This window comes from Nothoprocta perdicaria, unplaced genomic scaffold (genome assembly GCF_003342845.1).
Source record: "Nothoprocta perdicaria isolate Ctin4 unplaced genomic scaffold, notPer1 scaffold_19, whole genome shotgun sequence".
Taxonomy (NCBI): Eukaryota; Metazoa; Chordata; class Aves; order Tinamiformes; family Tinamidae; genus Nothoprocta; species Nothoprocta perdicaria.
In genome coordinates, this window is record NW_020455093.1 from 6,627,355 (window position 1) to 6,642,137 (window position 14,783).

General features: G+C 32.0%; 1 protein-coding gene across 1 annotated transcript in view; it reads left to right on the forward strand.

The window, feature by feature from the left end:
• The window catches only part of PXDN (peroxidasin), a 68,859-nt gene extending 57,111 nt beyond the window's left edge, over positions 1-11,748 (forward strand). Inside the window, exons 19-23 of the mRNA XM_026037067.1 lie at positions 854-1,062; positions 6,349-6,469; positions 8,931-9,063; positions 10,325-10,438; positions 10,970-11,748. Of these exons, the coding sequence (XP_025892852.1) occupies positions 854-1,062; positions 6,349-6,469; positions 8,931-9,063; positions 10,325-10,438; positions 10,970-11,095 (703 nt within the window). The 3' untranslated portion in view covers positions 11,096-11,748. The remainder of the gene's footprint in view (positions 1-853; positions 1,063-6,348; positions 6,470-8,930; positions 9,064-10,324; positions 10,439-10,969) is intronic.
• The last annotated feature ends 3,035 nt before the right edge of the window (positions 11,749-14,783 follow it).

The following is a 14,783-nucleotide window of genomic DNA, read 5'->3' on the forward strand; positions in this document are numbered from 1 at the left end:
TTTGCAGTGGATAAAGGTTGAGGTGTGCAAGAGTGGATTGTTGGCAGCAATAAACAATTTYTCTGTGTTAGAATAGCATAAAATGTTTTCCAATCCTGGACAGTCACTAGAATCTTTTATTATATAATGGCTAACTTTTTGCAGTAGTAGTAGTATATGATTTATTTTCCTTTTTTTTGAAGATTTTTTTCTCTTTACTTATGAAAAGTAAAATGTACTATTACAAAAATAGAGCATTTCCTATCTGAATTGAAATTTATGGTGTATCTATTATGTCTATTGATTAGTGTAGTTACTAAAATAGACTTAAACAAAAAATACAGTAAATTCAAGAATCTCAGTTATCTTAATAATAAAATTAATAATAAAAAAGAATAGATGTAGACTAGCTACTCTTCTAGTTTTCTCATCAGTTCCGTCAGGAAGCCAGGAAACTTTTCTGGGGAAGTACATATATAGTAATTTAAGATTTTACCTTAAATGACCTAAAAAAATATACAATTCAATTTCCTAAACTTAGTGGTCTATTGCTAAGTGTCTAATTTTAGATGCCCCAAGGTACCCCAAGGCATCCAATAGGACCAGAAGAGATGTCGAAGTATCTGTGGAAGATTAAGGTCCTCTGAGAGTGACAGATGGAGCCAGTGGGAGGTTTCTGAGTGACATCAAACACTTATGTTGAGGCCTCTGAATCACTGCCTGAGATACCAAATGAAGTTCTCTGAGAATGAGATATAGAAATAAATACAGCATTATAAGATCTCTGGAGAGCTAAACATATAATTGTTTTTGTTTTTGTTTTTTTTTCACTAGCTGATTCATRTAAAAACTTGTCTTTTCTGTGAGATTACAGGTTATGGTATGAGAATCCAGGTGTGTTCACTCCTGCGCAGCTCACTCAGATCAAGCAGACTTCTCTTGCCAGAGTTTTGTGTGACAATGGTGACAACATAACCAGAGTACAACGTGATGTCTTTAAAGTGGCTGAATTCCCACATGGATATATTAGCTGTGAAGATATTCCTAAACTGGACCTCAGGATGTGGCAAGATTGCTGTGAAGGTCTGTATACAGATGGATTTGGTGTATTTATGCATACTTTATTTGTTATATGTTTATCTTATTTTAATAAGATATCTTAACTGTTTTTCAGTTTCTATTAAGATGTTTTGTACGGTTAAAAATTAAAATTTGCGGCCTAGAACATTTTAACTTTCCATTAGAAAAAGACAGATAACCACTGTCTGTCAGACAAGGACAATTCTCATGTACTGAAGTGTCTTCTTCGAGKAGTTAGAATATTATCCCTTGTTTATTAATAGGAGATAAAGATATAAAACAATTACCACAATCGTTTTAATTAGTGATCATGCCATATTTTGTATTACATACATATATTCTAAACATAGCATAGATGTGAGCACTGAGAAGGTGTAGATAACTGCTTTACCATTGTCTTCCTTTTGTGGATTCATATTCATGGTCATCTTCAAAAGTTAGCAGAGTGTGATTTTTCTTCTTTATAATCAGTCAGCTTCATTTTTATCAAGACATAGGATTTAGCACACAAGAAACAAAAGATTCTGAGAAACCTATGGTCCTTGGTAGCCAGTGTCTTAGCCTGTAATTCACTTCCCATCCATACATTGCGCATGGCCTCTGCTTAGCCAACAGCGTATCAAACTTTGCTGCTTATTTAACCGTTGCAAGATCTCTTCTTAAGAGAAATCTGAGAGTTATTGAAGATTTCCATGATTTGAAATAGCATCAACAACATGGTCATCAGGGGATAAATGACATTTTCCCATTGAGTTCTTCTTGGCATTCATCTCTTGATGAAGCATAAACATACTTTTCATGGCTGAAAAAGTATATTCAGGAATTTTAGGAACTTCTCTGCAGAATCTACACATTGCAGGCAAGTGAACTATTGACTGTAAACAACTTGACTTGTATCAGAGCGGGCAATATTCGTCAGTTGACCATTATTAAAATCTTAGAATTTACTTAATAAGAACCTATTATTCAATACCACAGATTGTGAAATATTGATAGATGGTACTTAGGTATGAGATATTCTTCATCTCTTCAATTGTTGGTTCTCTTGGGTTTACAGCTGCTGAATAGGCTAGGCAATATTCTATAAAAAGATGTGTATAAGTAAGGCAACGAATTTTTGCATCTGTATAAGTACTCTTGCATCTCTTGCATTTGTATATCTTTGATATCTGTATATCAAAGTCCTTCTTTGGTGATACTGTAGCATTTAAGCTAGTAAGTAGCTTGTAAACCAGTGGACTATGTTCCTTGAACCTAGAATAGATAWAGCTAATAATGAAGAATTTTTCTAGCTAGTACAGTTTTACAATGAAAGCAGATATCCTTGAAAATGAAAAAAGCAGGTAGAAATTTACTATTGAAACATGTATTATTTATCTTTAAAGTTGATCGTAGAGTCTATGTATTACAGAATATTCCTGTTTGAATGTTAAAATTCTTGAGACTTCATTTTTGTCATTCTAGTAGGAAATAGTTCATATTTATTGAGCTTGAGACATCATACAAACACTGTTCTTGACTCTTAGAAGGGCAAAATTTCTTCCAAATCTTAATTCGGAAAGATGTTTTTGATTCTCAAATGTGTCTACCAGACTTATGATTTTCATTTCTATGTTTAGAAATGTGATCGAAAAGCTGCCTACTTGTCATGTATTAATATTTTAAATATTAAAAAATAGATGTATTTTATGGCAGAGCCATCTAGAATTCTTCCTTTGAAACTTGTCCTGTCTCTTCATAGAAGAAATATTTATCTCAGAAACTTCATACACATGATAATCTGATTAATGGAGATTCAATGCATTAAGTGGTTATAACCATATGATTCAGTAACTGTCCACTCACTTGAGTTCCAGAGTTGTTAAAGAAAAATCTCTAAGGACCTGTTCCAAGCAGGCAGAATTATTGAGAGCTCCTTTCATCTGCAAAATGACCTGTCTTCCACATGTTAAAGGAAAATAAATCATTCATTTACAATTGAACTCTTAGATCATACTAGAGGCCTCTTGTTACAATGTATTATGTATTTTCATTGTCTTGCTGGAGTTTGCATCTACTTTCTATAGGTTTTTGTTGACTCAATTTTTGAAATTAAAAAAAATCCAAATATATCCAACTGAGATGTCACTGCATTCTTTCATGTTGTGGCATCAAGATCCAAGTGATGTTTGCAGAAGGGCTCTTTATATGCTAATTCTAGTAACTAAGCCAAAGTGAGGGCATTGATCTTTGCTGACATCAGACTCAAAACTCCTGATCGAGAGGAGCCTTCTCTACACATAAATAACTTCAAGTTTGGGGCTATATGCTGTCTCTCAATAAAATTACTGTTTTTTATTTGAGGGAAAAGTGCTTTTTTTTTTTTTTGGCAATAATTCCGTGGTTATATATAAAATAAAAACAGCCGTAGTTGGTAAGACTAAAAATCATTAACAATAGTATCTTGTACTACAATGACCAGCATGATCAGATAAGCAAGCTGCAGAATAATCTCTTCTCAAAAAATGTATCAGTAGTAGCTTACCTCCCAGACAAAATCTTTCAGAATCTTTTCAAAATAATAGTAACATATGCTAGAAGCATTAAGAGGAAATCAATTACTATCCTTAAAGCATTCTGCTGTAAACAAATTAATCATATTCTACCAGTTCGGGATAAGTTTACTTTGCCACAGCTCTTACAACTTGGCAGGCAATTTCAGTAACACATTAGTTACAACATTTCATAAAAATTGTAAAGCTGTTCTGTGAAATTGTGTTGATTATCTAAATGTTATTACTGAGCCTTCTAGAGCAAATGTTATTCTTGGAATAATCTGTTGATTTGAGCCATTCAACAGTCCAGTATGTATTTTCATTCAAGAGGGTTACTACTGGAAAGTATTACTAAATTCARTGCAGTTAGAGAACTGCCAGGCAACAGAAGTCAATAACTAGAGTGCTTTAAGAATTGTCTATCTGTGCTCATTTATTCTCAACTCTTTTGAAGTCTGTGCAAAAGTTAATGAAATAGTTGAAAGATGAATGGAATTAATTTATTTCTTGCGTGGAAGAATAGGAGTGATGATGTCTATGATAATCCAAGGTTAGGCAAGTCAATTTAAGAAGTAATTTATCTGGCATTGGGGACTTACTGTGAAGTAGAGTACATACAGAGTRTACTTTAAAGAACATCAGTTACTTTAAGATAAATAAAATATGTGTATTTGTTGTTTTTCATGTATTTTATTATTAGAAGAGAAACATTTAAATTATATTCCTTCTTTTAAGGAATTCAATTAAATTACTTGATATGATGATTATATGATTAAAATTATCCTAGATTGCTCTAAATTAAGATTTAGAAGGCAAGTATCATTAATATATTACTGCGCTTTATGGGTATTTAATAACTGACCCAGATGTACAGCTATCAGCTTCTTTAAAAAGATACATCTGCTTTTGTTATCATTCCTGTTTTGTTCAAATCAAAATATTTTCCACATGAAAAACAGAATATCTTCTTAGTTACAAGAAGCTGCTTCTTAGATTTCTTGAGTAAAGCAAATGTTTATTTTTTTATAAAGCAAGGCATTATTCCGTTTTAAAATAACAATACCAGATTAGATTTTAACAAAGTTAACTGACTTTCCATCTTTCTCCTTTCATCACTGACAGTGAAGACAGAACACCAAAGCTTCAAATTTTCCAAAGAAGCAACTTCCAATGCTTTTTTTCAGTCACTTTAAAGAAAAAAATAATAATTTACTTAGTGTAGAGTGTCATGGCTACTGTTAGAAGAATTGTGTGGTTAAATTGTACCCGGTAGTGATCTGTAGATACTTTCTACTCCAAGGGCTGAAATACAATCACTACATCTTTTTCTCTTGTCAGTAATTCTTTAATTGATATTAAGCTGTAGATAAATTAAATTGCTTTCTAACAGGGAAATGATAATAGTCTTATTTAAATAAATGTCCAGTGTAAATAAAAACATAGTATTTTAATCACAGAGAGCAATCAATAGTACTATTATATTTTTATTTATGTGAGACAAGAAACTTTATAATTTGTTTCTGAAGTCCCTCGACTCTTTTCTTGACTTTGAAGTTGTGCAATAATTTTTGTTAATACTTTAGGTATTAGATCTAAATATTGCCAAATTCCAAAGTAATACTTTCTAAAGTGTTCTTGTCTTTCAGAATAAATTTGTTCTGTTGCAAGTTAAGAGTAATATTAGGGAAAATGACCTCTTCCCATAGTTAATGGCTTTTCTTACCACTAAGTTTACACTAGTGTTTGCTTACACTAGACTTAATTGGGCTATGTCCGTGGGATTCTGTATTGAACTTCGCCTTCCACTTTCTTAGCAGTTTCTCTGCTTCTAACCAACATACTGTTGGTTTCTGCTGCTGCCTGGCCCATTGTAATTTTACTCTTTAGAGCTTCTGTGAACAGAAATGAAAAAGAAAAAAAAAAGTATTTTCAATTCTTTTCTCTCCAAAGTGCTGTTTTCATTTTTGTCTTATTTTGTTTTTCTTTGCTTTCTTAAATGGGACTCCTTCCAAATATTAATGATTTTTGGAAGGCTAAATACAGCAAAGTAAAGGAAAGACTTACTTCATCGTATGAGGACATCTTCTTGGGAATCTTAGGAGAGGAATTTTGACATAATTATTCTCAGGTTTGAGACATCTGCTCAACACTGGAAAATGTATCAAGGCCTAAGTGACTGGTGATAGCTTTTAAATCCCTAAACTTTGGGAAGTGAGCTGATCAGCCAGTAACTATCCTGTCTGCAAATATTCTCCAGGATTTAATTGAGGATTTGCTTCCAAACTCTGTGCATAACAAATAATAATACCTGAAATGGTTGAGGAGACAACATGCTGTGATGCTCTTTTGTTTGTTCGTTTGTTTTGTTAATGATATTTTCTTCCATATGTAACAACTGCTTTCCAAAGAAGACAGTTTTTAAAAGCCAGAGAAGTAAGAATGTGGACGTTTTAAAAGTGAAATAATTAGTTAAAATAAGACTGATGTACTTGGGAAAATAACCTTTATTCCTTTGTTTCACCCTGAAGTTCTGATCTATGAATAATCAAATTCTCCTCATCCAGCTGGCTTAAATGCTGTCTTAAATGCAATCCCTGAGACATAGTCAGCTGCAGTCAAACTGATTCCAGACAGGATCAGATTGAATATGTGAACCGTCTTTGCCAAGACAGAAGATATTTGTAAAGCCATATTAATATTATAACTGCYGATTTATAGTTTAGTTTGTAAAATGTAATTTCTTGTCTAATTTCAGACTGTAGAACTAGAGGACAGTTTAATGCATTTTCATATCACTTTCGGGGAAGACGTTCACTTGATTACAGCTTTCAGGAAGACAAGCCCTTAAAGAAAATGAAAATGTCTAAAACAGTAAGGTGAGTTTTTTTTTCATTTTTTTCCCCTCTTTTTAATGAGAAAAAGGAGTATGAAAAGGATTTCTTTACAAATAATAATGAAGCTAAATTTCTTCTTTGTAAGTGCACACTACTTTTTTTTCTAGTCTATGTTTTCAAGCTTATGATTAAGGTATTTCAGTCTGACACTTCCTTATATCCACTAACAGTGAAAATCATTTTTTTTCAAAGCTTATTTTTTTCTAAGATTTTTTTKTGTGTGTGACACAGTGTATTATTTCAGTTCTTCCTGTGTTTTCAGGAGAAAAGTCTTTAATGAAGCTTAATTGTGGGGATTAGGAATCCCACAGTCGTGCTGTGCCTGCCGTATCCAAACTGTTTTGAGAATTATTTCCTTTTCACCTCAGAGCTGCCAAGTCTTCATATAAAATAGGACAGAGCTAAGTAGTGGTTACAGTATTATGGTATAATGGTATTTATACCATTTGATAATGACACCAGTTGCTTCTACCACCAAAATACTCCAAGCAGGAATGGAGGAGAGCAGTGCTACAGATCCTCAAAATCCTGTAGTGGGGGGGAGTAGGGGGTAAATCACAATGCCAATCACAAATATTCAATTGTGTAAAGTCCCTGCCATTTCTGGGGAATTAAAACTTATCTGTGTATTAGTGGARTAAATGGGATTCTGCTCAGACCAAAGTTTTTGTGACACTTGGGAAAAAATTGAACTGAAGTTCAATAATGAGCAAAGTTGACATCCTTTTGAATTATTATAGTCTCCATGTATCATGCGTTCTTTTAGCAAGTAGTATTATTATTACTTCTTATATATCTGGTGCATTGAGAAGAACAGTGGTTACATTCAGTCAGAGTCTTCCCACTCAAATCAAGGAAATCAACTAGCTAGATAAATAGGTGTATCGGTGTATTCCTTTCAGCAATTTTAAAAACTTATGAATATTGTAACTTCAAGATAAACCAGTGTTACATTTCACTTCACTGAGAGTTGGAAACTAACCTTCAATAACAGAGTCTTTAGAATTCATGTATTTATTACAAAATGTGTATCTTCTAATTTTCAACAAGAAAAGGCACTTACTATGTCTAAGTTATGTTTTATGTCTATGTCTTATGTCTAAGTCCTGCTGTCCCAGGCAGCAGAAAAAAAAAAAAAAAAAAAAAAAAAAAGGTGCTTTTCAAGGAACCTTTAAATGTTTCATTCATCATTGCAGGTGAACTGTATTACTTACATAATAGCCAAAGCTATTGCAACATCTTTCATCACATATTCACTTTTCATGCTCAATTTTGTATTTAAGTTGCATTTTTGGTTGGAAGAGTTCTTTCTGGTTCTTTTTTTTTTTAATTTTTATTTTCAATAAATAGAACAGGTGGAGAAGCTTATTTCTTACACAGTAGTAGCTGGTTTACTTGAATTTTGGCATGTTATGTGACTTAAAGTTCTTTTTCTTTAATTTAGATGAGAAAGTATGTGAAACTATGTAGCTTGAACACCTGCCAATTTACTCAGAAACATTATAAATCATGAGTTCTAGTTTGTGAGAGAGTACATCTATGTGAGTTCAGCCTTTGGATATCACTTAGCCCTTGTGAAGACATACTAACAAATAGGAATTCTTGGTAACATTAATTTAGATTAATGTGACGATTTTAAGATCTTAATGATTAGTTACCCCTAGTTTTGAGTGTATGCTTTTTTAAAAAACTTATCAAATAAAGTGGTCAGTTATGGTCAGTTACTTCGATAGACTCATATCTTTTTCCTACCTACATATTGAGCTGATTAATACATAGTTTTGTAGATCTCTGAAAAAGATCAACTGCTCAGTGCAGTAGACAGCACACTCTTGAATACTGTGTGTACTGTAATCTGTATTGATTTCAAAAATGATTTGAATTTGAATTTGAATTGGTGTCTGTGTAGAAGTATTTTTTCTCATTTATTTGTGAAAAATGYTTTCCTTTTTAAAAAATGTTTTTCTTTAAATATGTGTTATGCTAATGATCATTTAGAGGAAGAAACTATAAAGAYGAACTCAAATTATTTTAATAAGTAACACTTTTGGGGCTTTGGGCTGATTTGGGCTTAAAAACTCAAGAGACTAAGGTTCTTTTGACAGTGACATTAGGGTGTTCTTACATTTAGAATATCACTGCTGAAAATTCTGTGTTTCTCCATGCTTAGGGTAGATATATTGCTCTTCTCAATATAAAAAATATCCTTTCATTTGTGACAAAACAGGTATCCATAACTTACCTGTTCTGAGCCTGTCGTCAGCCTTGCTGAGTCTGGTTTCCCATTGCAATGCATACAATTAATTGCTGCTCTTTTGCATTCTTACTAAGTGTTCTAAAATATCTAGGTGGGTAAACATATATTTTATATGTATGTATGTATGTATATATATATATATATGTATGTATGTATATCTAATATCCTGCTGTTCATTTGTTGTAGTTCTGTGAAACAGAGTAAATATTTTCTTAATGCTACATCAACATCTGMTGAGAACAGAAACATGCCCATAGTGAATGACTTCAAAGAGTTTGTTTTGGAAATACAAAAAACTATTTCAAGCCTCAGAAACCAGGTAAGGTGTTCTATTGGATAGTTTCTAAATGTAGATTTAATTTACAGTATTCTGTGCTCTGGGTGTCCCTGCTGGAGCAGGGGACAGGGGACAAGATGATCTCTAGAAGTCCCTTCCAACCTTAACCATTCTGTGATTGTGTGATTTATACATATATTGCAGCCAAAAACATGTCAAGCAAAACAGTACACAATGCATAGTGTGTTCTTAGTCTTCATTTCTACATGCTTTTGAAACCTTACTTACTACAATACGATTTATAGATTTTCTTGACTTTGAACTTGGAGTTATAACTATTCTAAATATGGAATTATTCTGTGGAAATATTTTTTTTTCCTTATGTGGCTTATGTGGACTTTAAGATCTGCAATGTGTAGAATTTCTCTAAATAAAACTGTGTTTAAAATATAAAGTTAAAAAGTTGTAATATACCAGACTACAGCTGTAAACGTAGTTAAGATAAAGATAGTTCAAAGAAGACGTTTTCTATATTGTGGCATAGAAAGCATCTCTATTCAGAATACCACAGATAGCTGATAGATCCAAGGTAGGATGAAATTTTTGCCTAAAATAAGTAAGTCTTTCAGAGCAGCTTCAYTATTTGTTTTAGAGATACGAATCATAGATTCATATAACTTGAAACCATTTTTTGGTGACATTATTTAATCATTGCACTCATTACAGTTTTCCTGTTTTGATAGTGGAATCACAATTGCAGGTCAAGTAAAGACTGAATACATTCCTGTTTTTTTTTTTTTTTTTTTTTTTATGCAGAAAAGATCTGGGGATTTTTTAAAAAGATGTCCATCCAGTTAGTAGTCCCACACAATCAGCAAGCTAAATTAATGATATAAACCTGTTTCATGATGAAGGAAAAAATACAAAAAAAACCTTTTATTTTTATCTTTTTATTTAGACATATCAATAGGTTTAGATTTGTCTTTCCATTCACATCAGATACAAATACATCAGCTTGCTTATCTTTGTATGCTCTAAATGCATGTCCCACCAGCAGGAAAATTTACAGTGATAGTWAAGGGTTTATTATTTCTCATTTCTTTTGCAAATATTGTTTGTATAGCTATTAACTTTTCCAATTTCTAATCTTTCAGTCTTTTGAAAATTAAGCAGTCAGAAGGAAAAAAAACAGGAGCAGTATTTAGCATGGGTTGCATAGCCCAGCCAAAAAGATAAACCCCTACACAAAAAATAACTTTGCTTCTGTTTGGTTCAGCAATTAACTTTTCCTTCATGTTTTCAGATAAAAAAACTTGAATCACGCCTCAGTAAAACTGATTGCACTGATGAAGAAGGTAAATCATATTCCAGCAATGAAACCTGGAAAAGGGACCCTTGCACTGTGTGTGAATGCAAAGTAAGTATGGTGAAATCCAGTTTGGGGATCAACTATAACTAATATATTAGTTTCTGCTTCCAAAACAGTGTTTCTAATTTTGTGTTGCAAATTTCTGGGTAATCGTTTCTAAATTATTTTTATACATCATCAGTTATTTGCTCCAAAACTGATGCTGTTCAGATATCCCAGTGTTGAAGAATCCAGCATTTACATACCTTTTTTTTTTTCCAGAAGGTTTTTGAAAAGGGCTSTTAAAAGCATTAAAGTCAGTAAAAGCTCATCTCGTTTGTGCTCTTTTTTATCATAATGACTTTTTAAGTGTAGTTATAGAAAAGAAATATCTGGGTATTTGGGAGCCTGGTGTTTCATGGATGGATGAATGTTAGATAAAATGATGTRTTGCTCCACTAAGGAAGATAGATATCATACAAATATCAGTTTACACCAAAATTATATGGAATTTATTCTTCAAAAAATGTAGAAAATATATTTCTTGTTTTGAAACTGTAGCTAAATGTTATATTTTTGTTACTTTTTTTGCTGACATAGGTTGGTCAGATTACCTGTTTTGTAGAATCATGCCCACCAGCTGATTGCGAAGCACCTTTGAAAGTTAAAGGAGATTGCTGTCCAGTCTGCTTAAAACAAACTAATAATAAAAAGAAGAAACTATAAGCCTTCTTTTTAAGAATTTAGGGTGCATCCTCATCAAATCATATCAATGCCTGCTGATGGCAAAAACAGGTAACTACAGGCTTAAAATAACAGCAAGAAAACAAAAATCAAGATTTACACGACAACCTTCTAATGGTGCTGTAACAGTGTAAGATAATGTATCATTTTATTTTCTGCCCATAAAGGTAATCACAATGCAAAAAATATTGAAAGGGAAATAAGCAAACAGGTCAAAGTTAATTTTGTGATAAGCTTCTCAGGTTAGACAAACTCAAACTGGTGCTACTTCAAAAGAACACTGTCAGGTAGTTTTAGGTATCCAGAATGACTTGGTTTAAAATCCAGCTATAAAAAATGAGCGACAGTACAAGTTTACTCTCTGTCTTCAGTACGAATCTGACTTGATGTTTAACTCATTTTTATTATCTAGTAAATRCAGGGAAAAAAGAAAGGAAAAGATCACTGTGCCCACCATAATGCCATATAGGGCCAGTTTCTGCAAATCACCTATGCATTGACCTCCTGTTGAATCACACTGTTAGTTCTACATATAGACAAGGAAGGAAAYAGAGAAAATTACATGCACATTTCAACATCCTTCTATTAATTTGAGGAGAAAAATATTTTTTTTGAAATATCCTCTAGAATTCATTGGGAAATATAAACAAACATAACAGGGAGGTTAAAAAAAAAACAGCAGTTGAATGTATATTGCAGATGTATTTGACAGTGTTCCTCACTTTAGGGAAAACACATGACAGAGTAGCATTAAAACGAATATAACTTTTTTTTTTTTTTTTTTTTTTTTTTTTTTGTCAAAACATACGTAAATGCTTGGCAAAGTTTTTTGTTCATTTATTTTAAATCACTGTTACATGATCATCCATCCTGTTTGTAAGCATGCTTCTCTTGCTCTCAGAGCAGTTACATATATGTTTGGCCCTATTCTGAAAATGTGAAAACATATCACATGCCATTTTGTATAGAGAGATACCTACTGATTCATTGCACGTATTGTCAATAGACATATGTTCCTGATTATATTGTGGCACTGTTTTGGTGAAAAAAAAATCAAAATGAAGCATCATGATTAATTGTGGATTGACTACTTTTTCTGACAAGGTATTTGATTTTGTTAAGGTTTTTTTTTCCAGTTTCAACTAATGCATATATATATTTTTACCTCAATATTTTTATCATTCATGTTAAAAAATTGTCTGCCAACGGACTTTATTTCCCATTTAATACATGTTTAACRTTATAGAGTTTATGTTTATGCTAGCATTTCAAAATTTTGTGCTTTTTGGAATAAAAACTGCATATTTTTGACCAGGAATTATATATTATATTCAGTGAAGGACAACTATCATACCTCATTTTACAGTTTTTTTTGKGTTTATTCATAATTGATTTTCTCCCTTAATACTTAATATTTTAGAATTTATGTTTCAGTCCTTAAATTCCAAGTCAAGCTTAACTAGAAACAGAGCTCTTTAGTTATTCTGTTCATTCACTTATTAATTTGTTGTTAGAATTAGTAAGCAAAGCTTTGGGTATCAAAAAAATTGCACAAAATTAAAAATTTATGTCATAAACATTTCAAATTATATAAACAATCTGAATACTTAATTCTTGCATGGTAAATCAAATGCCTGTCTAATAACTAACCTATCACAAGAATATGAGTTCCACTATAATATTTTGGCACATAATTTCTATGATTACTAACATAAATAATTTGTAATTTGATGAACTGATACCATGACATACATTCAAGTTTGGTATATTTTTAAAGCTTTCTAAAGAAACTTGTTTCATATTATAGTAAGAACAATATCTACATGTGAGTGGTTTTTAAAGATGTGTGGTAGAGGTACATGTGAAACTGCAATTTATATTTTTAAAGAATATTTTAATTGATTTTATATACAATGACTTGATTTATGTAATTTTCTATTTTAATACTTTTGGAAGTTGTGTGTGGCGAGCATGTATGAGTATCATATGGTTTCAAGAGTTCATCATTCCTGTACATCTTTGATACTCTGGTATTTTGTTGACTTGTTGAAAGTCCAAGCCACATGTCTCGTACTGTAAGTCCAACTCATATGCAGCTCCCATTTACCTAAGCAGCAATTCCTCAAAGAGGAAGGAATGTAGAGCTAAACCAAATATAATTTAACTGTCTAAACAGTTAAATAAAACAGTAATACATCCAGTTGATTACCACTTACATTCTTGTATTCCAATTTTATATTCAATAACTTGCTCAAGATTTCAGCATATAGGAGAAGAGAGTTTCCATTTATACATTATGAAATGGTACCATATACCTGATTATTCCTTATCTCCAGCTTCCAGAATAAAATGTTTTCTTTTTTTCAATGCTCAGTGTTTATTCCTATGGTATATAAAAAGGTCTAAAGAGTCTAGATATGCTTAAACGAGTTTAATATTGAGTTATCTTCCATTATCCAACTGATTACAAATTATTCAGGAAAAATCAGTCTTTATCCACAAGTTAAAATGTACTCAGTCATGGATTATACTAATTCAGCTCTCTTGCAGTGTCTGCAGAATCAACATTGATTTTAACATTTCTGAAACAGYGGCTAATGGCTAGATGACCATTTCCTCAGTATCCACTGTGAGAATATTGCTGTAATATGTTGCAAATTTTACATATTTATTTTCTTTTTTTTAATGTTACCTAAAGCAAAGTCTTTGTTGTTTTTTATTTTAATCAGTAAATTTACCAAAGAACTGTTTGCACTGTATAATGAATGCTTTTCAGTTAAAATAAAGTGGGCCACATTTTCAAGTAAACTTGTTCTTTTTCTTTTTTCTTTTTCTTTTTTTTTTGATACGTATCTATTTTAGGTTAATACCTAAAAATACCTAGTTTATTCTAAAAAAAAAAGTATTACTTATATTATGCAGGATAGTCATGACCAAAACTCCATTTCTGAGAATTAGTAATCAACTAATGAAATAAGTAGATCCCAGTTCTTTAATGTTATTACATGTGAATTTGAAGTATCTATTTCCTGTTCTAAGTATACCTATATCTAAGTGATAGGAAAAAAATATGTTGGCTCAGAAAAGAATTTTTAAAAGTACAACTATTTCTTAGCACAAAAGCTTATTTAAAATGTTTCTTAGTGTTAAACTTTTATTGTAAATAATTAGCAGAAAGAGATCTCTTGATGGCAATATCATAATACTTACCCACAGCACACTTCTACAAAGTTACTTCATTTTCTTCACCTGTTTGAATAGATCATCATGAATTGCCTTCCAGCTGCTTTCACACATTTGATTCTACATTCATCCTTTATTTATTTCTTTCTACAAATAGGTAGCTAGGTTCATGCACTCTGTTGTCTGCCTGCTGCTGGAGTATTGAGGCCATGTGCTTAATGCAGCAGGAGGTACCACTGCTTGTATCTGCTCTCTGATGATATTTTTGATGTTTTGGGCAGCAGCAAGGAAGAAGGACTTTCATCTCCTTAGGTGGCAACCCAAGAAGAGCAAAAGTAGAGTGCTCCGGATGTTCTGCCAGTAAGAGCAGTCCTGAACCATAGTCTGTTTGACACATCTCTGAAATGAATCCCCTTTTCAAAAGAGATCCCTTTAACACCTCCTCATGTTTCTCCATCACAGAACACGAACTACTGGAGTCAGGATG